Source organism: Acipenser ruthenus, chromosome 11 (genome assembly GCF_902713425.1).
Source record: "Acipenser ruthenus chromosome 11, fAciRut3.2 maternal haplotype, whole genome shotgun sequence".
Classification (NCBI taxonomy): Eukaryota; Metazoa; Chordata; class Actinopteri; order Acipenseriformes; family Acipenseridae; genus Acipenser; species Acipenser ruthenus.
Window position 1 is genome coordinate 8143844 of NC_081199.1, and position 25676 is coordinate 8169519.

Below are 25676 nucleotides of genomic sequence, written 5' to 3' on the forward strand. Positions count from 1 at the left end.
CTTTGTTCAGTCCTGCTCAGAGACTGTGACCAAACACTCAGATATGCCGATTACTTTATCAAACTTGACAAATACTCATGAGTGCAGTAACAGTAATAAAGGAAGACTGAGAGCGGGCATAAAATATTATTTTAATAGAAGCACATAACAATTTTTACTTCTGAAATAGGTTCGCGAAATGAATCAATATTTCATCCATCAAGAAAATGTTTTTTTGGAATCATTAATGCAGTCGAATGGTTAGATGCAGAAATACAGTTGTTATTGTGTTTTATTGGAGGTTCTCAGTAGTGGCTTTTGGAATAATGAAAGCATTAAATCACAGTAAAATGTAATAGAGGCTTGCTCGCCAAAATGTTTTACTAATTGTTTTGTCTCGAGTCCTGCTATATATTTTCCGAGTATGTTTTTTACAGTTGCCTATGATTTTTCAGGTTACTTGAAGGATGTGTTCTTGTGTTATTTGTTAGTCATGCACTACCATACTCTATGTGCACCATCAGCAACTCTGGGTCTCAAAGCAGCTTTCAAAAGAGGAATGAACTTTGAAATGAAGCCTCGACCCTCAGCTGATCTTTCCCGAACTTAGAATTGACATGCCTTGATGTTTTTTAAATGGGAAGTTCAATATGTTTCATGATTATGTGTTTTTCTTTTTTTACTCCATGTTTGATGTTGTTTGCTGTGGTGTTGTGAGCCTCTTGCCAGGTTGTCATTGTAAATGAGAAATTGTTCTCAATTGACTCCTCTGGATCAATAAAGGTGTTGATTGATTGATTGATCGATTGATTGATTGATTGAAGTAAAAGTGATGGCCAGTGTTGCTGTCTTTGTGTCCTTTAGCTGGTGTTGTGTCCTAAGCACTAATATGATCAGCAGTAGGTGAGTGAGCTCCTTGTATTGTAATCAGTGGGCTGAACAGAACTCTCAAATTCCAGTGAACGGAGAGTCAGTAGAGGCTTATATGGGGAGATCAATCATTTTTACTGGATTAGGGGCCAAGCTGAATGCCAGGTTTCTGTGAGAGTGCCGTGTGTGTGTCTGTGCCCAGTGTAACCTGGCTCGCTTGCTTCCAGACGGCTGGTGGATCGTTTGGATGACATGAAGAAGAACGCGTTGGGGGACGGGGTCTCGCGCTGCGTTCTGTGCGGGGAGCAGCTCGGCATGCTGGGGGCAGCCGCTGTCGTCTGCGAGGACTGTAAGAAGGTACCGAGAGCCCTTAGACAGTCATGGCTGATTGCATTAAACACTTTATTCAATGAAAGTATAACACCTACAATGTTACAGAACATCCTGCAGTGTTTATAGTTACCTTTGCTGTGTTGTCTGTATCCCAACAATAATATACCGCCACCTCTCATTAATACAAATTTCAAGGGACCAGCAACAACTGTTCTATTATCAATACCTCCACTTTTGTCTGCAAGGATAGTGCATGTTTTTGCGCTGCTTCGTAGAAATGGCATTGATGCGTGAGCACTGTGGCATTGCAGGATCAGCAGCCTCAAAACAGCACTCAAATATTTCCCACAAACAGGACGTTTGTGTGAAGTCAATGTATATTATAAGATGTTATTTACAATAAGCGGGACTGTTAAAAACTTTGTTGTATCAGGAAATTCGTCTAATCTGAGTTTGTTTTAATGAGAATTGACTGTATCTCTAAATATGTATGTATATGTATGTGTGTGTATATATATATATATTATTAAAAATATTTGTATTCATGTATCATGACTCATAAATCTGCTGGAAATACATTTCTCAGCTTGTATTTGTTCACCAGGAGAAATAATTTCTCTTATTTTGGTCATTAACACACAGCTGTGATATGCAAGCCCTACAGTGTGATTGTCTGTCCGCAGCACGCCTGTACAAAGTGTGGAATTCAGTGCAGCAGTCGACCCGGCTCCATATGGCTGTGCAAGATCTGCAGCGAACAAAGGGAGGTGAGTGCAGTCTAACAGGGGTCATACATATCACACAGTGCAGTCTAACAGGGGTCATACATATCACACAGTGCAGTCTGACAGGGGTCATACATATCACACAGTGCAGTCTAACAGGGGTCATACATATCACACAGTGCAGTCTGACAGGGGTCATACATATCACACAGTGCAGTCTAACAGGGGTCATACATATCACACAGTGCAGTCTAACAGGGGTCATACATATCACACAGTGCAGTCTAACAGGGGTCATACATATCACACAGTGCAGTCTAACAGGGGTCATACATATCACACAGTGCAGTCTGACAGGGGTCATACATATCACACAGTGCAGTCTAACAGGGGTCATACATATCACACAGTGCAGTCTAACAGGGGTCATACATATCACACAGTGCAGTCTGACAGAGGTCATACATATCACACAGTGCAGTCTAACAGGGGTCATACATATCACACAATATAGTCTAACAGGGGTCATACATATCACACAGTGCAGTCTGACAGGGGTCATACATATCACACAGTGCAGTCTAACAGGGGTCATACATATCACACAGTGCAGTCTAACAGGGGTCATACATATCACACAGTGCAGTCTGACAGGGGTCATACATATCACACAGTGCAGTCTAACAGGGGTCATACATATCACACAGTGCAGTCTGACAGGGGTCATACATATCACACAGTGCAGTCTAACAGGGGTCATACATATCACACAATATAGTCTGACAGGGGTCATACATATCACACAGTGCAGTCTGACAGGGGTCATACATATCACACAGTGCAGTCTAACAGGGGTCATACATATCACACAGTGCAGTCTAACAGGGGTCATACATATCACACAGTGCAGTCTAACAGGGGTCTAACAGGCCCTATGAAATGCATGCAGTAGTATCGTTACCAGTGGATTGCATCCCTTCTGTGGCTCTCTGAATACCTGATGGACTGACTGACTGTTTGCTCAGGTGTGGAAGCGCTCTGGGGCCTGGTTCTTCAAGGGCTTGCCCAAGCAGGTTCTGCCCCCCCCGATGCCGATCGGTGCGGAGAAAGAGCCGAGGGAAGCCGGCTCTGCTGAGCCCCCCGTTCAGGAGCAGAGAGCCAGCAGCTATCCGCGGGCACAGGGCCGAGGTGAGGACTTTCTGAACAGGTGTTTGAAGAATACCTCAAATCTTCATTGGTGTAGTCCTTCAGTTGATACTTTCCTGTGACCTGTTTGAGTTCAAGACCTTTTCCATATTTTTTTCCAAGATCTTTTCCTGCTGAGAGGATATATTTGTTTTTACTGGATCTCAGTTTGAATTCTACTGTATCTTGCATTTATTCTAACCCAACGACAGGCTGACCAGGCGAGTCACTGTTCCAAATTGTGCTGCAGGTGCAGAGCTTGATTTAAGGAATGTAATTCCCTGAATCCAGCTGTTTTAATTTAGGGTTAAACATGCATGCAGTTTAAACCGAATACTCCATGAATGTTCTTGGAGTGCTGTGTATATTGCACTTGAGGAGGACATGTTGGTTATTTGTAACTCTAGAACAGAGTCCTCTCTCTATATATTTGTATATACCGTAATTATTATCTTTGTTGTTGTCTCTCGTTCCTCAGGACCAGCAGAGGCTCCCCCTCAGCTCACAGAGCAGCAGCAGCAGCCCCAAGGTAAGCTTGATAACACACCTATACACTGAGACACTGCAGCAATACAACCAGGCATTGGATTCGGTACCATCAGCCAATCAGCTTCCAACTCTAGCGGGTTTCTGTCAGACGGTAGATGCCCGCTGGAACGTCACAGCATCACCTGTGAATCAAGTTGAAAATCAATGTGCGCAAGTGCCAGCTTTTTCATTTTGACTTGCTCTATTGAAAGCTCAGTTCACATCTACTGGACATGCAAATACTAAACAAGAACACAATTGGTCCAAATGTATTTTATTATAAACCAAAACCAACCAATCGATACTTTGCACCGACGAAAGCAACCAGTCCGGTACTGCTGAATTGGCCAATCGGAAAAAATTGAGATTAAAGCTTTTATATAAATATCAGACAGGATTTCATGAACTAAAAGCTGTAGCACAATGTTTTGTAAACAGTCCCCACTGTTGCTTCTGCATGGGAGCGGCTTGACCTGGCATGTTTTGGAAGCCAGTGAAGTGTTTGGTTTCTGTACAGGTGAGCCAGAGGAGAGGAGAGCTGGGGGCAGGAGATCAGGTCTGTGGAAATCCATGCATAAACCTCTCTGCATTTCAGCTGGCTGTCCATACAGTAGCTAACAAATATTCATCCCCAGCTCATGCACATACATATATTTCTATTTCTATATTTTTCCCTGTGTGTGTGTTTTTTTGTCTTTCCTTTACCCTGTATCTGACTGCCTTTCTGTGTATCAGTTTGTATCTATTGATCAATCAACATCTATTTTTCACATTTTTATTAGGTCTCTATATTTACCAGAACCTTTTACTCCAGTGTGCCACACTTTGGATAACCATGGTAAAAACATGACATAGTGAAATATACAGCAGCCAAGTGAAGTACACAGGAGTATGGTAAACACAAAGCATTATCATAAAAAAGCATGTTCAAATGTTACTGGAATAAAACGTTTTGATAAACTGGAGCCATAGTGATGTGTGTGTTTGCTTCTAAGCCCATGAACGACTGACATATTATACTGAATCGCCATACTGTAAATTGTGGTTGGAAGTACAAAGATAACTACTGTATGCCTGTATGTTACAAACAGACAGTAGAATAGTGGCTTTCAAGTTTTAAGATGGGAGCTACATTTGTATATAGCTGTACTGCCAAAATGATGCCTTTTCCTCTAGAGTGTGCTGCACCAAAGATAAGGTAGAATGTAGCAAATAGACACCAATGGTGATATTGAAGTGTAAAACTGAACCTGCATGTCGGGCAGCTTAAAGTCAAGTCCAAACTGAAGCTATCATTTCAAAGCAAAGTACGCAGATAAGGTGGCACTTTCTGACAGTGGCCTCTGGTGGAGGAGTGAATACCCCCCTTGTTCCCTGGTTGTAGTGAAATCTCGCGATGCCAGCCACCATGAGACTGATCGAGGGGGATACAGCTCGGAGGAGGACGAGGCTGGCGGTGCCTATCGAGGTGGCAGGAAAGGAATGAGACAGCAGAGGTCCGAGGCTGGTAAGGGGCTTCACCCAGCGACCTGCCTCTGACCATCATGATAGTGTTCACCTCTCCAGATCTCTTGCGGCTCCATTGATGACTACCAGCTCTATTACTGTATCTCCATTGCTGACAACCAGATTTATTCTGTACGCCTTCATTGCCAAGAACTAGATTGTATATGTGTCTTCATTGCAAGCTATCAGATATCTTATGTATGTCTCCATTGCCAATAACCTGATTTCATTCTATATGTCTTCATCTCTAACAACCATATCTCTTATACTGTACATACCTCTTAATTGCTATTCTCAACAACTAGGGTTTTTATTCTTTTTTTTATAAAAATGTAGTAGTCGCCAATTGTTTTTATCATTTTTTTCTCCCAATTTGGAATAGCCAATTATTTTTAGGCTCGGCTCACTGCTACCACCCCCGCGCTGACTTGGGAGCGGTGAAGACGAACACACGCTGTCCTCCGAAGCGTGTGCCGTCAGCCAACCACTTCTTTTCACACTGTAGGCCCATCATGCAGCCACCTCAGAGCTACAGCGTTGGAGGACAACGCAGCTCTGGGCAGCTTACAGGCAAGCCCGCAGGCGCCCGGCCAGACTACAGGGGTCACTGGTGTGCGGTGAGCCGACCTAAGCCCCCGCCCCCGCCGGCGGTGCTCGGCCGACCCCTGGGAAGTCCCGTCCACGGTCTGCAGTGGAATAGCCTGGACTCGAACCGGTGACGTCCAGGCTAAGGGCGCATCCTGCACTCCATGTGGGGCACCTTTATCAGATGCGCCATTTGACATTTTCTTTTAATCTTTTAAATCTGAACTTACATCTTTTATGTTCTGTATGTTAAGGAATTGTAGTAATGATCCAGGTCTACCGTGAAATAGTCAGTAAATTAAAAACTTTTAAAATGAAACTGTATACCAGACTGTTTTGGTAACTGAAGTACTGACTGTTTGTATTTTGTGTTTATTATATTGATTAATCGACAACTAATCGATTGTTAGCTAAAATGTGCAATTTAAAAGCCCCATGGGAGAATGATTCCTGCTGTTGCACGTCTCCATTGGCAACAACTAGGCCTCATTTGTTGAGTTTACAAAGTTTATTTTCATATTTCTAAACAACTGGCCTCCTTTGAAGAGTTGGTGCTTTACTTGGATGAACATGACTGCTTTCATTTTGAAACCAACTTGACTTTGGGCTGAACCAGTAATTGTGAAAAAACTACCAAACTTCTTGAGACTGCAACGAAGCAAAAAAAGTGGAAGATTCATTCACTGTTTGCAGAACGTCAGCTTCAGCTTATACCAAGATAGTGTATTGATTCTGAGGCCAAGAAAATGTCTATAAATTTTTTCTTGTGGAATCAAGGAGTCTTTTCCCCTCCGTCTGTCTGTCTGCCTTTTTACTCTAAGCGTTGTGGTCTGCATTCATGGTTGATCTGTGTGTGTGTGTTTTTCTGTCCTTTTAAAAATAATAATAAAAACTACCCCAAACCAAAAAATATATCTAAATGATTCCTTAGTTGTGTATTGGTAGATACTGTTTTCACTCAAAAGTACACACGGAGTAAAGCTACATCCTGGTGACTTTTTAAGACACCCTCAGTAGAGCTCTCTGAAACATGTCTTATCTCTAATCTGGCACACCAGAGTGTAACCATTAACCTGTCCCCCTGCAACACTGCCCCTCATGGATGTAATAAATAGCAATGTGTTCTATGTGGGATTTCTTGCAATGTACATCCAGAGCTCTTCCTTGAAGTAAGAGCTGCTGTAGTCACATTGTGTGCTGTCTGTTTGCAGGTACGGAAAGCACTGGCAGAGGAGGCTACCCCTCGGTGGGCCGGAAGCCCCACGAGCTGCGCTCTGCCCCCAGCGGGAGCGAGTACGGCACGGGGGATCCCGAAGCCGAAAGTGAGGTCAACAGGAGCCCTGTAGGTTAGTAAAGCCAATCAAAACGGATGGACCAGAACATCTTGCTGCTCTGTCTGCTCTAAGTTCTGCTCCTGGTGCTTTCTTGCTTTTACTGTGCCTGTCCACATTGTTTTCTATATTTGCAGTATATACAAACACGCTGTGGCTTACCTAGCTAGCATGCTATATTTTGCTGGGTATGCAAAGATGCAATAACATGTCTGTGGATCATCTGGTTAATTAACTATGAGCAGGGACAAAGCTGTCTGTTTGAGGCCTGATCTCGAACATTCAAAAGTGTACCACTCCGTGATGTCGTCAATTGTTCATTGGTGATATTGGTTTCAGTGTGATATGAGCTTTTTTATTGTGTTGTTCCCCGTGGCTTGTTCTTGTACTAAAACTCAGTCCTCTGCAGTCTGCTAGATATACCACAGCATGTGTTAATATACCCTGAGCCAAGCAGTCCTGTGGTGTACCTATTACACTCTCCATTCTATTAAAGCAAACACACTCTTAGCAGAATGTAACATTTCTAAATTCCATCAATTACTAAAAACGATCAAAGAGCTTCCACTCCATTCCATCACAAACCAATCACACACAGATACTGCAAGTATGGAAATCCATTTACAACATCCACTCACTCAGACTGTCTCAGAACACTTTACAGACATGTCAAACTAATCCAACCGAGATTTGCCCTGCTGTTTTAATTTAAGAGTGAAACGGTGGCTTTGAAGAATGCGGCAACACAACAGTTAGGTCCCAGCGTATCCAGGTAATTGCTATCTGTCAGCCAAAGACTTGGCTTTGGAGCACGAGGGGGCAAATTATTCAACTGGTAAACTTTGAAATGAGGCTGAAATGGAAATAGTTTAGGATTTTGTACTAAAAAGACAACACGACTGGAATACCTGCTTCATTAATACCAGCAACTGGCCTTCCAGATTGACTTACACTTTTATCATTTTGAAACTTCTGGTCCTCACTTGAGGCAGTTTCAGAGAGGAATAATGGCATTGTGTTAACAGTGTCAAACTAGCATGACACCACATGGCAGCTGAACTGCTCCTTCCTGTTACTAAGTTGTTTTTCACTAGTTTTATACCACTTACACTTACGGCAGGGTCTTCATTGTACAGTGTACCATTCATTAGCTGCTATGTATGCCATCCAAAACTCATTCATTGATGTACTAAAATTCAGTGCCTTTAGGGAAGCCTTTAACTTCATTAAGGATTTATTCTAAAGGTGACAGCGTCAGTGTCCTATTAAGAGGAAATACTGACCAGGCAAGAAAGGGAGGAAGGGGTGGTGTTTGTTTTCATGTTTCACATTACTTGGGATTTATACAGATATTAGTATAAAGTTCACTTTAACAGCTAGTTTCACAGATCCAGATTAGCACTAATCTCAGCCTACTTTACCTAAAGTAACATGGGATAGTCCAAGATTAGTGCTAATCAGGGTCTGTGAAAGCAGCTGTAAAAGTTCTGGAAGGAGAATCAGTTTGAAAGTGTTTCGCTGTAGTATTGACTGGGTTCCTAGCTATTCCCTTACCAGGTGTCTGCTCTGCTGGCTTGCTTTTCCTCCCCTCTATTTCTTAAGACTCCTGCATTTCTTCTTAACACCTTGGAATTTTTGGCCCATCCGTTTTCATTGTCTGATCCAACAGGCATGCTGTTCACCTACTGACCCCAACAAGCAATACAAGCAACACTCGCTCCCCTTCACTTCCAGGCATGGCTGGGACTTGTTCCTCTAACTCCAGCATGACTTGCCATTCAATGCTCTTTGAAACCTACGAAGGATTGCTGCATTTTGTCTAATATAAAGCAGGTTGGATAATTCACTTGGCGTACATGCTTTTGGAAGCTTGGGTTGAGTAAAAATGAGTCAGCCTGTTGAAAACAAAGACAATATTAAAATAAATGTCATTTTAAGAAAAATGAAAATGTGAAATTACAGAAAGTGTGATCATTGACTTTACTAAATTAGTCACGCTATCATTACAGCTTAATGTTAATAGGGTTGAATAATGTCTATATGCGAGCACTGTGTCATTACAGTCTGTCCATTGTGTAAAGAGAAATACAGAAATAAATAAATAACAAATAAATGATCATTTCTGACCTACCATTGTGCATAACCTGCTATATTCAGAAGCTACAGCTGCTTTCAGTTGGCTTTACAGGACAAACTAATAGCACTCTGTGGTTCTGATTTGGTACCATGGTACTGCAATGGATTACCAGTGTCTTGGTTCATAAATGTTTGCTCTGGGTCACTCCAGCTCAAACGGACCAGGGTAGAGTTGCTCAACCATTTACATTGATGACGTTCATCAACTACTGCAATTCAATTTTGTCGGAAAGTCCTTGAAACAGGATTTAAAGTGATACTAAACCTTTTTCTTCTAGGTCTACCCTCACAATGAGAAAAATTGGGCCAAAGTTAACTATAATGGTCATTTTTACTACCTGCAGACACCATGCAGGGCGTAACTTACGCAGCTCTTTTTCTGCAAGCATTCAACACCTTTACTGCAGCACATAATGGGTATCAACCACTAACAGTGAGCCCCCAGGATTTCATCCACTTGAGCTGGAATGCCCTGTGGGGCCATTGGTAGCCTCATCTCACTGCAGATGCTCCTATTTTAATACAGAGCTATTGAACTGCCACTGGAACACCATTGCATGGACTTGCCCTTGTAAATCATTGAGAGCAGCACAGCCAATGCAGACAGGAGAGTCAGATCTAAGACAAGCTCAGTCAATCGTGACACCAGTAATCTAGTGTGTTTGAGCTCTGTCAGGCACAATGAATGACGGCTTTACTTCTTGTCAGTCTCCTCCCCACTAGACCTGCTCTAAATCAGCTCTGTGTGATTTAAACATCTTATCACATTTATCAGTGTAGAGTTTAGGAGATGCTAGAGTTATGGTGTTTGGAATGCTGACACAGAGAAACTACCATACAAAACGGTACTGGGATATGTCAAGCAACAGCCCCAATACTGTACTGTTACAGTAAATACTGTGGAGCTACCAAAACAATGTCACTAAGTCTTGTGTAATATTTGTTCCCATCACTCTCCTATGTGAAGATTCTTACGTTGTAGTAAGCATTTGGTTTTTTAATGGTATTCTTTTCAAATAGTGAACAACGGCTTTGTAATTCAAAGCTCTACTTTCGATCATGATGGATCAGCAGTCATCACTGAAAACAGTGCAGGTCACAGTGAAAGCAGCGGTTTGGTTACTGACTGACAGAGCTTGGAAGAGATGCTTCTGGGAGTTTGGGTTTTGGTAGAGAGTAAAATAATTAGGAAAGTATTATCCAGTAGATTATTTAAGGCTTTTTCCAAGTAGTCAGTGAGCTGCTTTTTATTGAAAATCAAGTTGTTTGGCTTCATTGTGACTTCAAATGCAAAGAACATTTTTTGATTTAAAAACCTTGTTAATTCTACAAAATACAACAATCTAGTGTTTCCTCCTAGCATTAAAATAAAATGTATAGAGCAATTAATACATATTATTATTATTATTATTATTATTATTATTATTATTATTATTATTATTATTATTATTATTATTATTATTATTATTATTGTTGTGTGTAAGCGCTGGGTTAATTCAGATTACATGTTTTTGTGTCTATTGGAATTTGGGGGTTTATGTTAATGTGCAGTACAAGGCACTTTTATAAATGTTTTATTATTGTTTTATTTCATATACTTTTGTAAACTAAATATCATCAGAATCTTCTATATAATAAAGTTACGTTTAATCATGTTGATTTCAGCTCCATTGTTTTTATTTATTTATTAATTTCTTTAAATTGTTTTTTACTTTTTCCATTGAAATAAATATTTCTTTTATTTTGTGCAAGATCCAAGATTAGAATAACTGCTGTTACAACCTGTGACCACAGTGTGCCACTGTCCTCTATGTAACTATCAAACTAAAGCAAAACCAAATAACCTGAAGGAGAGGAGGAAAAAACTGCATCCCGTGGATCACCTCATTAGCATCCCTACCAGATTGTAAAGGATTTTGATACACAAAATATCAAAGACTTGATCAATTACCATGTTCATTATTGTTGCACCATTTTTTTTTGTAATTTAAATGTTGTGTTTATTTCTCACCAATGGTTACCTCATCATGTTTTACATACTTTACAAAATGTTGACATCTTATTATGATTTTGAATGGACACCGTGAGCCCTTTTCATGTGGATATACACTGTTGCCTATGGGTTATAAAGGATTTGCGCACCATTTTCTAACTGTACTTTCCCAGACAACAACGCCCTGTTGCAGGGGAAACTATCCCAGACAGATAGTGTTCAGTAAATGGGAAATCCCGGACGAGCCCCTGTTTTATTTAAGATGATAGCTTTGAATGACTCTATATTACAGTGTGTCAGAATTACTGTATGTACTTTGTGGTGGCTATTCCTGACCAGTTGATATTTTAAACTAGGGTTCAGCTTTCAAGCAGGCAGCTCAGGCAACATGTACCTGAGGGTGGTCTGCTGTTTTGACTGCTCACTAGTTGGTCACCAAAATTGTTGCGGTAGACCCGGCTTAAATCCCCAGAGATTAATATCATAAATACAATGTAATATGCATTATAAAATCAATTGCTTATAAGTGATAGGAAACAGGTTATTTCTTAGAGTATAGACATGCTGATTCTGTATATTGCAAAAAAGAAAAGAAAATTAAAATAAGATTGACTTTGATAAGTTACAATAACTTTTAAATAATTGAACACAAATAAATTTCACTTCAGAAAGTTAAATTAATTCCTATGATGTTTCGGATTCTGCTTTCTTTCCACTGCAAAAGGGGTCTGTTTGTCTAGCATACACACATTCCCCTTTACCATGAACCATAAGGACTAAGCCAAAGAGCTTTTCTCATTATAATGGTCTGTTATATTTTTTAGAGCCCAGAAGCTGACTTTTAAAGTAGTGATACCAACATGCAGCAGTTTTGAAATCTGTTGTAGCAAGCAAAGAACTAGAAGATCTTGAGCACTATCAGGGAGGCCAAACCCTTGGTTATCAGTGCTGGGTCTAATTCTCATGAACAGAAGGGCATCTCAGACAAGGCAGTAAATGAGAGAGATTCATTTTAAACAGAATAAACTCCTGCGTGCAACTGGCTCAGAGTGTTGGATTAGAGAGAATGAAGTCTGTGCCTCTCTGTTATGCACGAGGATTACAGCATTAATGCCACTGACTTTCAGCAAGGGCTCTACCAATGAAACAATATGAAGGGTAACTACCACTATCTAACCTTTATAAAATAAAAAAAAGACTTTTAACAGGTCAGTCTTTCTTGCATGCATTTACCCTGTAAGAGAGCTTTACAGGCAGGTAAGACTGGAGGGTGAAGACGGAGTAGATCCCCCACCATGGCTGAACCCCTCACAAACGATACAAACGCTGCTCTGACCTCTCTCCTCTCACCCATGCTGCCCTCTAGCTGTAAAGCGAGCCAACTCTGTCCAGGCCTCCAGACCAGCTGCAGCCCCCCCTGCAATGGCGCAGCCAGGTAAGGATCTGATAAAACACTGTTTTGTATTGCCCACTGAAGGGTCATACCATTCTTTGGGGGTGGGGGGTCGTAGCTTTAGCACTGACTGCAAAAAAGCCAATTATTGTATTCCTTTGTTTAAAACAGATATTATTGTACTTGTATAACTCTTTCAATAATGTTTGATGGTACAGGATGTCTATTAGGGGACTTTTTAGCGAAGCAGTTACATTGCAATGAATATTTGCTGTGTGTTATATAAACCATGTGCTGTACTGTACATTCCCTGTGGGATGCCAGCTTGTCATTCTGTTTGTGTGCTGCAGGTGGCAGAGCAGCTCAGAACCCGCCTTCTCGATACCCTGAACAGAAGCAAGGTAAGTCTACACCCTGGGGTTAGCTATTCCTGCCAGCATGAGAAGTGTTACCGGAGACTGTCTTAGCATTGGTATATGTATAGTGGTGAAACTGTTGGTGATGGAAATGATGACCACCAGGGGGCACTGGATATAATCCAATGAAATACCTCACTGCAGCACATGAAATGATGCACTAGGAAGCAGAAGCAACATTTCATCTATAGCAGTGTCTTATATCAGCACATTCCAAATGAAAGTATAGCATTCAAGTGAAGATCTTCATAAGAAGGAGGACCAGTGATAATATTGCTAGCTCTAGTAAGACGTAAAAGGCTTTGCTAATCTTGGTTAGCACTCCTTTTCAGCTGAGTGTAGTGTAACCCATAGCTACTAATGTAACAAACACAGACAGGGATTCTTAACTGCTCCTGTCACTAACTCCAGTTCGACCTGGCTTGGCAGTAGGTCAGCCCATGGCTCCGGGACAGATGGACAGTGGCTATTCGATCGTGCCACAGCGGGATGAGAGAGCTGCCGCCCCGGTCAAGGAGGAGAGGAGGCAGCCAGCCCCCTACACCCCTGTCTCAGCCCCCCCAGCACAAGCCCCCCCAGCCTGGCACCAGCCCCCTCCTCCTCCCCCTGAGGAGGACGAGGAAGAGGCCAACAGCTACGACTCGGACGAAACCAGTGAGTGGCTTGGGACAGTGCCCGTGTCTAAACACATGCTTAAAGAGGAAGTTGCTTCCAATGCCACTGTGTTTGGTTTGTTTTGCAATCATTCTGAGTGGATTTATTGAGTTAATATCAGTTTTCTCTAAATCTGTCTTTACTTAAAACTTCCATCAAGCCTATCTGGAGAATCCTAAGTGCTGGGACTGAACAGTCTTCCTCATTCCATTCCAGTCATGTGACAATGTGACTTTTCAACTCTAGTTCCATGTACTCACTTATCAATGACTAACTAATGTTAATTTAGATCAAGTAGTCCAAGACTAGTGCTGCACGGGGTTTGTGAAACCAGCAGATACAGCTGAAAAATTACATTGTCTCATGAATTATTATTATTATTATTATTATTATTATTATTATTATTATTATTATTATTATTATTATTATTATTATTATTATTATTTATTTCTTAGCAGACACCCTTATCCAGGGCGACTTACAGTCGTAAACAAATACATTTCAAGAATCACAGTACAAGTAATAATACAATTAAGAGCAAGATAAATACAATGACTTTGGTTCTAGTAAGTACAAGTATGACAAAATACAATTCAGTAATGGAGCAGATAACAGTGTCAGTGATAGTTGCATCAGGATATAATTAAATACAAAATACTACAGATTAAATAACACTTGACAGATTACAGTACTCTAAAGTACAGGATTAAATGCAGTAAAATAGGGGGCAGATAAGAGCAAGTAAAGCGCATTTAAGGAAGAGTGATAAGTGTCCAGGGGGAAAAAAAAAATTGAATGGAATGGACTTTCCAGACAAGCTCAAAGCAAGGCTAATTTAGAAAAACATTCTCAACTGAACAGTGGAGTAGCAGAACACTGAACTACTCAAAATGATTACAAAATGATTACAGGGAAATATGTAATCAAATGAAAATTGAAGCTACTTACTGTTTAATAAAATATATACCGTACTGTATATCTATTTACTGTAGTACAATATCTCCAATCACCTGTGTGAAAAACTGTCCCTTTTGTGCAGCTGTGCACAACGCTGGCCCTTGAGGTCTATTACTTTATTCCTACCAGGCCCTAAATGACTTAATCAGACCTGCAGAGGAAGGTTCTAGCTGGTACAAGCCTATGGTCTGAGGACTACTTGTGGCCTATGTGCAAATGTCAGTGAACGCCAACTACCGTTGCCCCTCTGATCAGTCTTCCACATTGAAAAAGCTGCTCTAGACCCTGTATAACAGCAAAAAATGTTTGAGAAAAAAAAAATATATATATCATGGCAGAATAAATAATCTGTTAACTGTTGCAGGCCAAATAAAAATGATTTGCAGAGCCAGATGCAGCCCCAGTGGCCTATCCCTCCAATACGTAACCACGTGCTGCCAATTAAAATTGACACGATACACAAAAATGCAATAGCTCTCAATATCGAATCTACTGATACTGGTATAGTTTGCATTATAAATACAGATATTTTGTTCCGAAGCTGGAAGTGGTCCGTGGAAATCCTTCGGAGGCTGGGAAGCACTGTTCTGGCTGATTGCGTTCCTGTGTGTAACGTCTGTTTGTTTTTCAATTGCAGCAACACTGGGTGCTCTGGAATTCAGCCTGCTGTATGAGCAGGAGAGCAGTTCACTGTACTGCACCATCATAAAAGCCAAGGTGAGTCAGCTGTCCGCAGTCTAGCCTTGCAGACTGCCAGTTTTCCCATATGCAATATCTCCTGACATGAACTATGGCCTTTGTTTGTTTGTTTTTTTCTTCTGTTTCCTCTCAGGCAACATTTTCACAATTATTTGCTAAAAGAAAACCATGTTACAAAACTAGTAAGAAACACCCTAGATGGACTTCAGTGTCTTTTTGAAGTCAATCTTAATTGTTTTTCCACACATTTCTTATTCTTTTAAAATATTCCTGCCTTGTCATTGAATATCATCTGGTAAGGACAAAGTTATGTTCAAGATAAGAGTAATAATATGCTCTAAAAAAACAAACAATTTCTGACTTTGTATGTGTCTGTGTTCTGTAGGGATTGAAGCCCATGGATTCCAATGGGCTGGCAGACCCCTATGTCAAACTGCACCTGTTGCCCGGAGCCAGTAAGGTAAACCCCATCTAAAATCAATAACATTGTACTGGGGCCGGGGTTACGTGGGTGGTACTGGGTGGATGTCATGACATATTCCAGTACAGGACAAATTCTGGCCTTGCTAAATTACTCACTGGCTACCTCTTATTTTAGCTTAGACATTTCTGCTAGTTTATTCAGCTCTCTGAAACACGATTTTATTGTAAATAACGGGAACCTTAAAATTGATATGTTTTAACAAGGATATTGGAACGTGTTACAGCAGTTGGACTGTATCTACTGCAACCTTGTGGCTCATGTCTTGTGTGTTTCAGTCAAACAAGCTGCGCACCAAGACTCTGAGAAACACTCGCAATCCCACCTGGAATGAGACTCTGGTTTACCATGGGATCACAGACGAGGACATGCAGAAAAAAACACTGAGGTAAGGAAATGCACACACAAAAAACGTTGCTTGAGCACCTAATTTAAAAAAAGGTGCCTCATTTAAAACAGGCACCTTTTTTTACCCTGTTGTAGGGTAGCGTTGCGGTCAAGGCAAGTGGCAGAAACAGCAGAGGCAGGAGACAGGAGATTTCAGTTAAATAAACAGAACAAAAATTCAAATGAACGCACCCCAGCTAAGGCTATCAGCACAGCCTGGTGCTCTCAGTCCTTTCTCTAAACTAACCACTGCCAGGAACAAAGGAGCTGGTTTCTATTTGATATGATGTGTCTGGGCTTAATTGACCATAAGTTAATCAATTAAGACCCAGCCACATTCTGCAAATGGATTTGGGAGGGGTGGGATTTTAACCACAGGCCTCAGCCCTGCCACACTTCTGTAGTACAAAGATAAACCAAGCCTAGCTGATGAAAGTGTGTTAAAAGCCTGCTTGCTTTGTGGCTTCAGAATCTCTGTGTGCGACGAGGATAAATTTGGACACAATGAGTTTATTGGAGAGACCAGGATGCCCCTGAAGAAGCTGAAGTTGAACCAGAAGAAGAACTTCAACATCTGTCTGGAGAGAGTCATCCCTGTGAGGCTGTTTTCTTTTTGAATCTATACTTGAATGGCCTGGCTTGCAATAGTAAAGTTGCTTGAAAAGGACCCACTTTTTGACATTTTATCCGTCCACAACCCCAGCACAGTAGTTCTGAGGACACATACTCTGTGTCCTGTCACTATAGGAGGAGTGTTAGGGCCCCATTTGACCTCACACTAAGAAGACTTCCATGCACAATTATGCTATGTTTCCATCCATCAACTGAACTGATTTGAAAGAGATTTGAAATCAATCCCATTTGTTTCCATGTGTAGTTGAGCAGAATTGAACCGTCTTGAATTGGAACTCTGTCAGACCCCTTTGAAGGACGAAGTGAAACGCTGAGCCATATGCAAATGAGGAGGGTGTAAAACCTGGGATTATAGAAAAGAACCCCAGTATAAGATCTTTGAACCCAGTTTATTGGCCTGTTGCAGATTGGATTGTAGACTCTATAAAGAGAAGTGGTGGTAGCCCCGTATTTTCTCATGGTGGTAACGTTGCGTTTTAAGATGCTGGTTTGCACAACCTTGGATCACAAAGTATCTAAACCGTGGCATATGGATTCTGTGCTGTTTAGATGATTACAGGATGGGTCCATTGAGAGCAGGTCTGATAGAGAGGGTCTCAGCAGTCTTCAGGTCTGGAGGCTGACTCTGTTCTTCTTTCCCCAGATGAAGCGTGGAGGAACAGCCGGCTCTTCACGGGGCATGGCTCTCTATGAGGAAGAGGTAAGCCCAGCCTTATAAGAAACCTAAGCAGGTTCTGCAATAGTTAATTGAAACTGCTAAGAGGAAACTAACTAATTTAGAACCTGCTTGGAAAAAAACAGGATTGCAATGGAGCTTGAGGGCCAGAATTGAGTACCACTGGTGTACACCTAAGGGAAGGAATTTCATGACACCTTATTTAATTTTACGTGATACCCAAGTGTAAACCAGATGGTAAATGAATCAATGTTGTAGGGCAGATAAAACTGCCCTATCTAGGCAGCCGAGCTGTCTGTCTGACTCCCCTGTTGTAAAGCGTGGACAGTGTAATTGTTTCTGTGCCTGTGTGCAGACACGGTGTAATGATTTTCTTGCTTCACTTTGTTTTCTTGTGTGTAATAACGTGCCTAGAGCTGTATTCTGGTGTGGGCACGGTGTAATGGTGTGTCTGTGTGCTCCCAGGCAGATCACAGTGGAGAGGTGGAGGAGCGGGGCAGGGTCCTGGTCTCTCTCATGTACAGCACCCAGCTGGGGAGGCTGATTGTGGGCATCGTCCGCTGTGTGCACCTGGCAGCCATGGATGCCAACGGCTACTCGGACCCCTTTGTCAAAATGTACGCTCACTTTTTATTCTGTTATTGTAAAGGCCATAATAAAACAATCAGCAGTAATTCTCATCTCTAAGTAATGATGCTTTCAGCTGAGAACATGATTAATGGACTGTAATGGACACTTGTATAGAGTATGTGACTTTGTAGCACTTTATTAGAAACTGGTTGGAAATCTGCACTGTCTGCAAAGGCAGTGTTATACAAAGGAACTGATCTAAGTGACTTATCGCTTGACTGACGTTACTTTATAAAATGCTTAGAGAGGTTAGCCATTCGTTAGTTCGTTGTAAAAAGGGTAGTAGCAAAGATTTATCTGAGTTGCATGATAGTCGAGTCCCAGCTTTTGTATCTCAGATTGCAACTGCAACCGGGACATCTGGGACGGCTGTGTCGCACGTCTTTAAGGACTGGCATGTCAAACACAATGACTGCCACTGGGACTTCTGAACTTTACTCCTGTTTCTTTCAGCTGGCTAAAGCCAGACATGGGGAAGAAGGCCAAAAACAAGACCCAGATTAAGAAGAAGACTTTGAATCCTGAGTTCAATGAGGTAGGAAATTCTTTCCTTTCGCAGTTGGTCAAACTTTCTACCGTGAAATCACGTGGTAAAGTGCAGCTGCCATGTGAGAAGCTGGTCTGACCCGTTAGAGCACACTGCACCCTCACGTCTTGCATGAAACCTGTTTATTTTTCTGCAGGAGTTTTTCTATGACATCAAACACAGTGACCTGGCTAAGAAGTCTCTCGATATCTCAGTGTGGGATTACGATATTGGCAAATCCAACGATTATATAGGTGAGTACATTCCTTTCACATCTGGGATCCTGGCTTTGAACTTCCCCTAGTCAACATGTATTGTGACTTTACATTTTAATCAGATTTAATCAGAATTACTACCACAGTCCTGGCTAAATCATAAAACAAAACTGGGCTATTTGCGGTCACAGCAAACTGGCATTGGGTGGACTTCATCTACAACAAATTAGCTATTCCATGTGTTCCAGAGTAATCAAGGAACCCAGCGTATAGCAGGTGCATGCCCCAAACCAGAGCAATGCCAATTTTAGTTCCTAATAAAGCAGCTACACAGTATACATGCTTGTTAAGTGTAACCATCTCTCTGTGACTCCCTGTTCAGGAGGCTGCCAGCTGGGCATCACAGCCAAGGGGGAGTACCTGAAGCACTGGTATGAGTGTCTGAAGAACAAGGATAAGAAGATTGAGCGTTGGCACACCCTTGTGAACGCGAACCACGTCTCTAGCGACTAGAGGCTCTGCATGAGCAACGCCACCTCTTTCTCTCGCCGTCTCTCCCAACCCTGTGCTCCGTTTTCTACAGAAGTCTTGTCTTCCAGCACACCTGCTCCCCCGGAAACGCTTCTGTCTGCTCAAGTCCTTCCCTTCCTTGTAGGCTTCCTCTCTGCTGAACATCAACGAAGGGGTTTGCTTCCTTCTGTTCTAAATTGATGGTCATTTTATTTGTGTAAATATACATGTTTATATTTCACCACAGCAACAACAGTACGGTAGTGGCTGGGGTAAAGGGTAGCTGTAATGGAACAGCCAGAAAATGTAAATGGTGTTTAAACGGAGCACTGTGTTTCTAGCAAATTAGGTTTACTTTAAAACATTTGTCTAGTATGCAGTTTCTTTAGTTTTGCTCTGCTATGATTATAGACGGACTGCTAGAGATCATTACTTTTCAGGGCTTTCTAACCACGGAAATCTTTTTTTTTCTTTTCTTGGTGCACCTAGTATAAAAACAAAAGTAACTTGTTTCTTCCGACGTAATATTCATATGTTACTCATGTGCTGTATGGCTACAGTTTGCATTCCTAGCAGTGCTCCAGAACAGATTTGAAAGCTACACTGACGGGAGTGACTGGTTTAGCAGGGAGATGGAATTTCTCAATGTTCTGTCTCATGTAATATTACTGCTTTGTTTTAAAAGATCTCTGTCTTCCATTTTATGATTTTGATCATTTCTGCAAAAGCATCCAGCAGCTAGATTACTGTCTTAGATTTCAGCCTGACCTCTAAAGTAGAGAACAGTCCTCTCTCTACGTTTACATGTACAAGGAATCAATCCTCTTGTAATTGATTGTTTTGAATCCGAAATCTATTGGGTTTGGAAGCATCAATGCTTCTGAACCGATGCAGTTAAATCTGCTTAAAACCCCCAACCCGATTCCAGCTCGAAACTGCTTGACATGCAGAATATATAGAGGATTTGGGAACGGATTCCTTGAACAAGTAGTTTGAATCTGATTAGATTGTGCATATACATGAACTACATGTCTGGGTCACCTTCCCATCGGACCATTTTTAAATCTGTTCAGGATCTCTGTTGAAACTTAGAAACAGTGGTGCAAAACGTTGTTAGTTGCCAAATGTAAAATTTAGCTTAGAGGTGCATAAGTACAGAAGTGTCAGTACAATCACTAGAAACAATATGATATTGAGAAAAACTAAACAAAGTCATTGCTTACATTCAGATTGCAAATGTTTTCACCTCAAGATACCCTTCAGACTGCATATTTCCCCTGCTGCTATATAAGGGTACCATATTCCGTGGCTTTGTTTGATTATCTCCCTGTAATTATACCTGGCATGTAATGTCCTGTTCAGAAACATTGGCATGGATCTATAGGCCTACGGTCCCATGCTCTTTGGAAAGATGTAACCCATACAGAGGGAGTGTATATTCGTATTGGCACTGTCCTATATCCCACTCAAAATATTTAATTTAGATTTTTTTCTGTTTTTTTTTTCTCCTGTAAATTGCCAATTTGTAGATAATCCTTAGTCCACAGATTACTGGGCCTTTATATAAAGGGGCTGTTGTATACTTGCCTACAAACAAGTTTATATGACTGCCTTTGCAAAGGTTATCAGTCTAAGAGAGAGCCTGCTGTAGACACAGGCTCTGAGAATGCTTTACTGTCCTGGTGGGGCTTCTTTAGTGCTACTGGATCTGTCAACATGCAGGTTATACATTAATTCAACTGCCAAAAGTCTTGGTTTAATAATTCATGCTGAATGGCCGATATCTTAGATTAAACAGTGATCGGGGGTGACGTGAGACCATTGTTTGAACCTGCAGCAAGCACCAGTCTTTCATCATGTAAAGATGTAATCATTATGTTTTAAAAGGAAATACAGTGCTCCCCCTTTATAGGCCGGCCCTTTATACTGCGGAACAGGTCATAAGGCAGTATGGTCATGGTTCCCATTTGCCCCATAATGCCATTACACTAACACTAGTAGTCTCGTTATAAGGCGGAACACAAATAGCTTAACTATGGCTCCCGACTACAGTGTTATAAAGGGGGAGAACTAGTTAAGTAGCTTATTGGCACGTTGTTGTTAATTGTTTTGCTTTGCTTTTGGCATTCAGAATCATAAAAGTTAATTCTGCTCTCTGTTATCACTTCAGTGGAATGAGGAGAAGGGCAGTGCCAACACGTGCTCCTAAACCGCGTTGAAATGAGCCAGTCACGGATAGGTAGCATACACCTGATTGTGCATGAACTGTGAATGTCTGACAGTAGTATGCATCATGCTTTGTGCACAGGGTATTCATGTCTTAGACACAGAGTTGCCTGCACATAAGATAGAGCTGAGCTTTTCTTGAGCTCTGGGGTACCCCTCTAGTCAATTACCTGTGAAATCAAGGAAAGCACACATTGTACCATGGAATGACCTCAGTCCTTATATGGCAGTCCACAAGTTTCATTAAAAAACCCTATGCATGAAATGTCTTGTGGACCATAATGTAGGTTACTTATCTTTCTTGACTTGTATCTATCTGCCGCTACCATGATTCCATCATTCTCCCCGTCTCCTTGGGTACAGTACCTGGTGGGTGAATGTTCCGAGACTGAGTGCACTGCTTTTTCAACGCCAGTAGTCTGATATTGGTGATGATGATGACTTATCCAATGCAATGTTACAATTTCATGAAGGGGGCCAAGTGTGTTTCAATCAATCAATATTTATTTATCCAGATGAGTCAATGGAGAACAAATTCTCATTTACAATGACAACCTGGCAAGAGGTTCACACCACCACAGCAAACATTACAACAGTATGTGGCGGAATATTTTAAAAGTCAAAGTTAAATAATTCAACAGCAGTCTAGAACAGCTTCTACAAGAGTTTTTAATTACATGTTTTCATCAATGTATTATACTCACAAAAACAGACCATAAAAAAGATCTAAAGGTCTAGTTAACTTATGAGATGTATTGTTTTCTGAATCAGGCCATTAGTCTGCTTGCTACTGGGTTGTAAGCTCTGGTTGTAGTACTTGGAGTATTATTATTATTATTATTATTTATTTCTTAGCAGACACCCTTATCCAGGGCGACTTACAATTGTTACAAGATATCACATTATTTTTACATACAATTACCCATTTATACAGCTGGGTTTTTTACTGGAGCAATCTAGGTAAAGTACCTTGCTCAAGGGTACAGCAGCAGTGTCCCCAACCAGGGATTGAACCCACGACCCTCCGGTCAAGAGTCCAGAGCCCTAACCACTACTCCACACTGCTGCCCTAAGTTATAAATGTAGTACTTAAGTAGTCAGTTCTATTAAAGCAAAGGTCAAACTGTCGTAAAAGCTTTATAACCGCATGTATATATTAAACTGCATTGATGCCTATTGTATTTTCATTACACAACGTTTTATAGATCAAGCCCATGTGACAGGGATTTAGTCTCAAGTTTCTTTTAAGTGGGGAGCTTTTTACAATTGTTGGCATCTTATCTAAACAAAGTCGATAACATATCTCTGTCCTTACCTGGTTCAGATAGAATGACTTAACTGTGTCCTTGTTAATAAAACAGTACCGCTTCATCTGAATTGGACACCATGTAGGATTCAGAACACCTTTATAAAGGCTACAAAATGCTGTAGAACTACAGCATGCACATATTCCCTCACTTTGAAAATCCACACAACATGCCCATAAGTATTCATGTCACGTTGTCATACCATTTGGTACAAACCAAATGCACTGTATTTAAAAACTCAGTAGTTTAGGTGCATGTACTATGTGACTTGTACCCATCATACCTTTACTGCAATTATGGTGATTTATTACAATCATTTTGGGTCATTTAAAATACAATAATTAAAATGATATGCATGTTATGTCCATTTTCAAAGTGATTCTGAAGGAATCGTTACATAGCCTTTATGAAGGTGTTATGAATGCTACATAGCATCTATTTCAAATAAAGAACTACCAATAAAACCGAGCGTGGGTTTTGCAGCTACTAGGTTCAGAAAAACACACTCTTCCAGCCACAACTCTATAAGTTGACTTCCTGAGTAAAATAGGACACCTCCTGAGTCTTGCACTCAGGTTCCTTGCTGCACAAAGCAAAGTAGGTCGCACATTACCTGCTAGACAGACAGGAAACGGGGAAAGAGAACCAAGTTTTGCGTACAAATTTGTCTTGCTAATATCTGCTTGTTTTGACATGACTCCTATAATATGTAATAGGGGAAGTTTGGTGCACTCAGCCTTGGAAAGGGTATTGACCGGTACTACTAAAAGACCCCACCTCATTTTTCTTAAAGTTGCTTTTTAGACGATCAGTCCTCTCTATATTATAGTTGTCGAGGGTTTTGATATCTAACTGTTCATGGCATTTCACTAGCATTGTGCGATGCCAAAACACCAGTCTCGTTCTATGTAAATAAGTAGCGCATGCACTGTGACACAATCTGGGGATAAAATGCAGACGAACATTTAGGCTAATGTTTGCAATCGAATGAGCATGTAAAAGATTTCAAATAGAACCTTTTGGGTTTACATGAGGAAAACTAAAACAGAAGAACCATGTTAATGTAAAACTGGATCTGGAAACAATCCCCTGTGTTCCATGCATGCACTTAAACTTTGTTCTATCTCCAATATATATATACCACCTTGTGTATTTACTGATGCTTCTCGCTTTCTTTCTTGCTTGATTTTAACAGTATAAAAACTCATAGCCTTATGAAAATGTATAACAGTAGACTCTCACTAAGCCACTCAGCTCTAAACGCCACTATCTCCCCATGCTTCAGCTCAAACCACAGGGCCACAGTGTCTCCCAATCCCTCAGTTCTACTTACCAGGGCCCTGTCTCAGTGTCCCTCAATCACTGCATTAACCCTTTGTTATTATAGGGGAGGAGACCTTAACATTTTGTTGAAACAGCAGTAAATGAAGAGTGAATTAGACTAACATGATAGTTTGACCTATAGTTATGATTGTGTTTCATGCAGGTTTTATGGAGGAAAATTACACAAGTAAACTTTCAAAGAGTAGAGTATCTCTCCAGCAATGTCCTGGAGTCCCCTGCCACATGGTGACATGGAAGGAAACTTTGTGATGATCAGGAGAGGCTGGCACTGCGACAGGGGAGCAATGTTGCCCGGCACATTGCCACTGTGTCATGAACTTTGCTCTACAGAGCACTTCGTAAATACAACTCCGCTGGAAACAGTCACTCTTTGCATCCAAGTTCGGGGGCAGTCAGGTGCTGTTTTTGTGCTGGCAAAAGTCTCTTTCATCTAACTGTGGCAAAAGTCTCCTTCATCTAACTGTACCTTGATCAGGTAATCTATTTTTCCTGGAGTTAAAATTACTGGTGCAAAAAGCGAATGTCCCTTACTGTATAATACAAACAAAACCAGAACTCTAAAGCAGAAAACACTGTAAAAACTCCAGAATCCACAATCACACTATTCCTAGAACTTCTCTGTGCACCAGAAATGCATACAATATGATTAAACACACACTTCTGTGCACATAGGCTGTCCCTCACATCCCCATAACTGATTCATTCTGGCAAAACAAATGTCATGATTTACAGTATAAATTGGCAAGACTTTGCTAGAGGAATAGCAGCCGGGGCTGGTTTGTCAGGTGCTTCTGTTTTCAAGACGAATGACCTGTGTTTCAAAAGAGACAAATCTTGTGGGTCATTCTGGACAACAGACGTTGCCCTTGATGAAAATCAAGTCAACTGATTCAGTAATGGTCCAGTTAGACCAGGGTGTCAAACTTAGTTCCTGGAGGGCCGCAGTGTCTTCTGGCATTCGTTCCACCAGAGCTCACAATTACTTAACTCAATTACTTTGAGTAACACTTCTTATCCAGGCCTCAAAAAGTGCATTTTTTAAATCAATGCTAAAAGACCTTATTAAATATTGCCAACTGAACAAATAATTAGATCAATTAAGTTAATTGAGAGCTTAAGTTGGAATGAAAACCAGAAGACCCTGCGGCCCTTTTTAATTGTGTTCAGCTCTTAAACAGTTGCAGAGTTCAAGTTATTTATAAAATGATATATGCAACTGTTAACAGCTGAATACAATTAAAAAGGTCTGATTAAGCAAATGATCAGTTCAATTAAGGGTCTAGTTAAGTAATTGAGAGCTCAGCTGGAATGCAAACCAGCAGACACAGTGGGGACTGGTTTGAGAACCACTGCGCTAGGGTGTGAGCCATGAGGACACATTATAAAAATGTCTCAAGATTAGGAAGAGACAGGTAAGCTGGGGATGAATGGTATAGATAACCCATACTCGA

The 25676-nt window shown here is 41.1% G+C and overlaps 1 protein-coding gene across 8 annotated transcripts in view; it reads left to right on the forward strand.

Moving 5' to 3' along the window:
* Positions 1-24037, forward strand: part of LOC117426795 (rabphilin-3A-like) — an 83986-nt gene extending 59949 nt beyond the window's left edge. For 4 of the 8 annotated variants that reach the window (XM_059033248.1, XM_059033250.1, XM_059033249.1 and 1 more), the window contains exons 5-23: positions 1077-1206; positions 1866-1949; positions 2933-3095; positions 3571-3621; positions 4138-4176; positions 5005-5127; positions 6923-7057; positions 12538-12606; positions 12915-12965; positions 13392-13634; positions 15229-15308; positions 15676-15750; positions 16050-16159; positions 16628-16754; positions 17435-17491; positions 17933-18084; positions 18551-18632; positions 18781-18877; positions 19221-24037. In XM_059033248.1, coding sequence (XP_058889231.1) covers positions 1077-1206; positions 1866-1949; positions 2933-3095; positions 3571-3621; positions 4138-4176; positions 5005-5127; positions 6923-7057; positions 12538-12606; positions 12915-12965; positions 13392-13634; positions 15229-15308; positions 15676-15750; positions 16050-16159; positions 16628-16754; positions 17435-17491; positions 17933-18084; positions 18551-18632; positions 18781-18877; positions 19221-19351 — 1999 coding nt within the window. In that variant the 3' untranslated portion in view covers positions 19352-24037. The remainder of the gene's footprint in view (positions 1-1076; positions 1207-1865; positions 1950-2932; positions 3096-3570; positions 3622-4137; positions 4177-5004; positions 5128-6922; positions 7058-12537; positions 12607-12914; positions 12966-13391; positions 13635-15228; positions 15309-15675; positions 15751-16049; positions 16160-16627; positions 16755-17434; positions 17492-17932; positions 18085-18550; positions 18633-18780; positions 18878-19220) is intronic. The other 4 variants (XM_059033253.1, XM_059033252.1, XM_059033254.1 and 1 more) reach the window with 4 other exon arrangements.
* The last annotated feature ends 1639 nt before the right edge of the window (positions 24038-25676 follow it).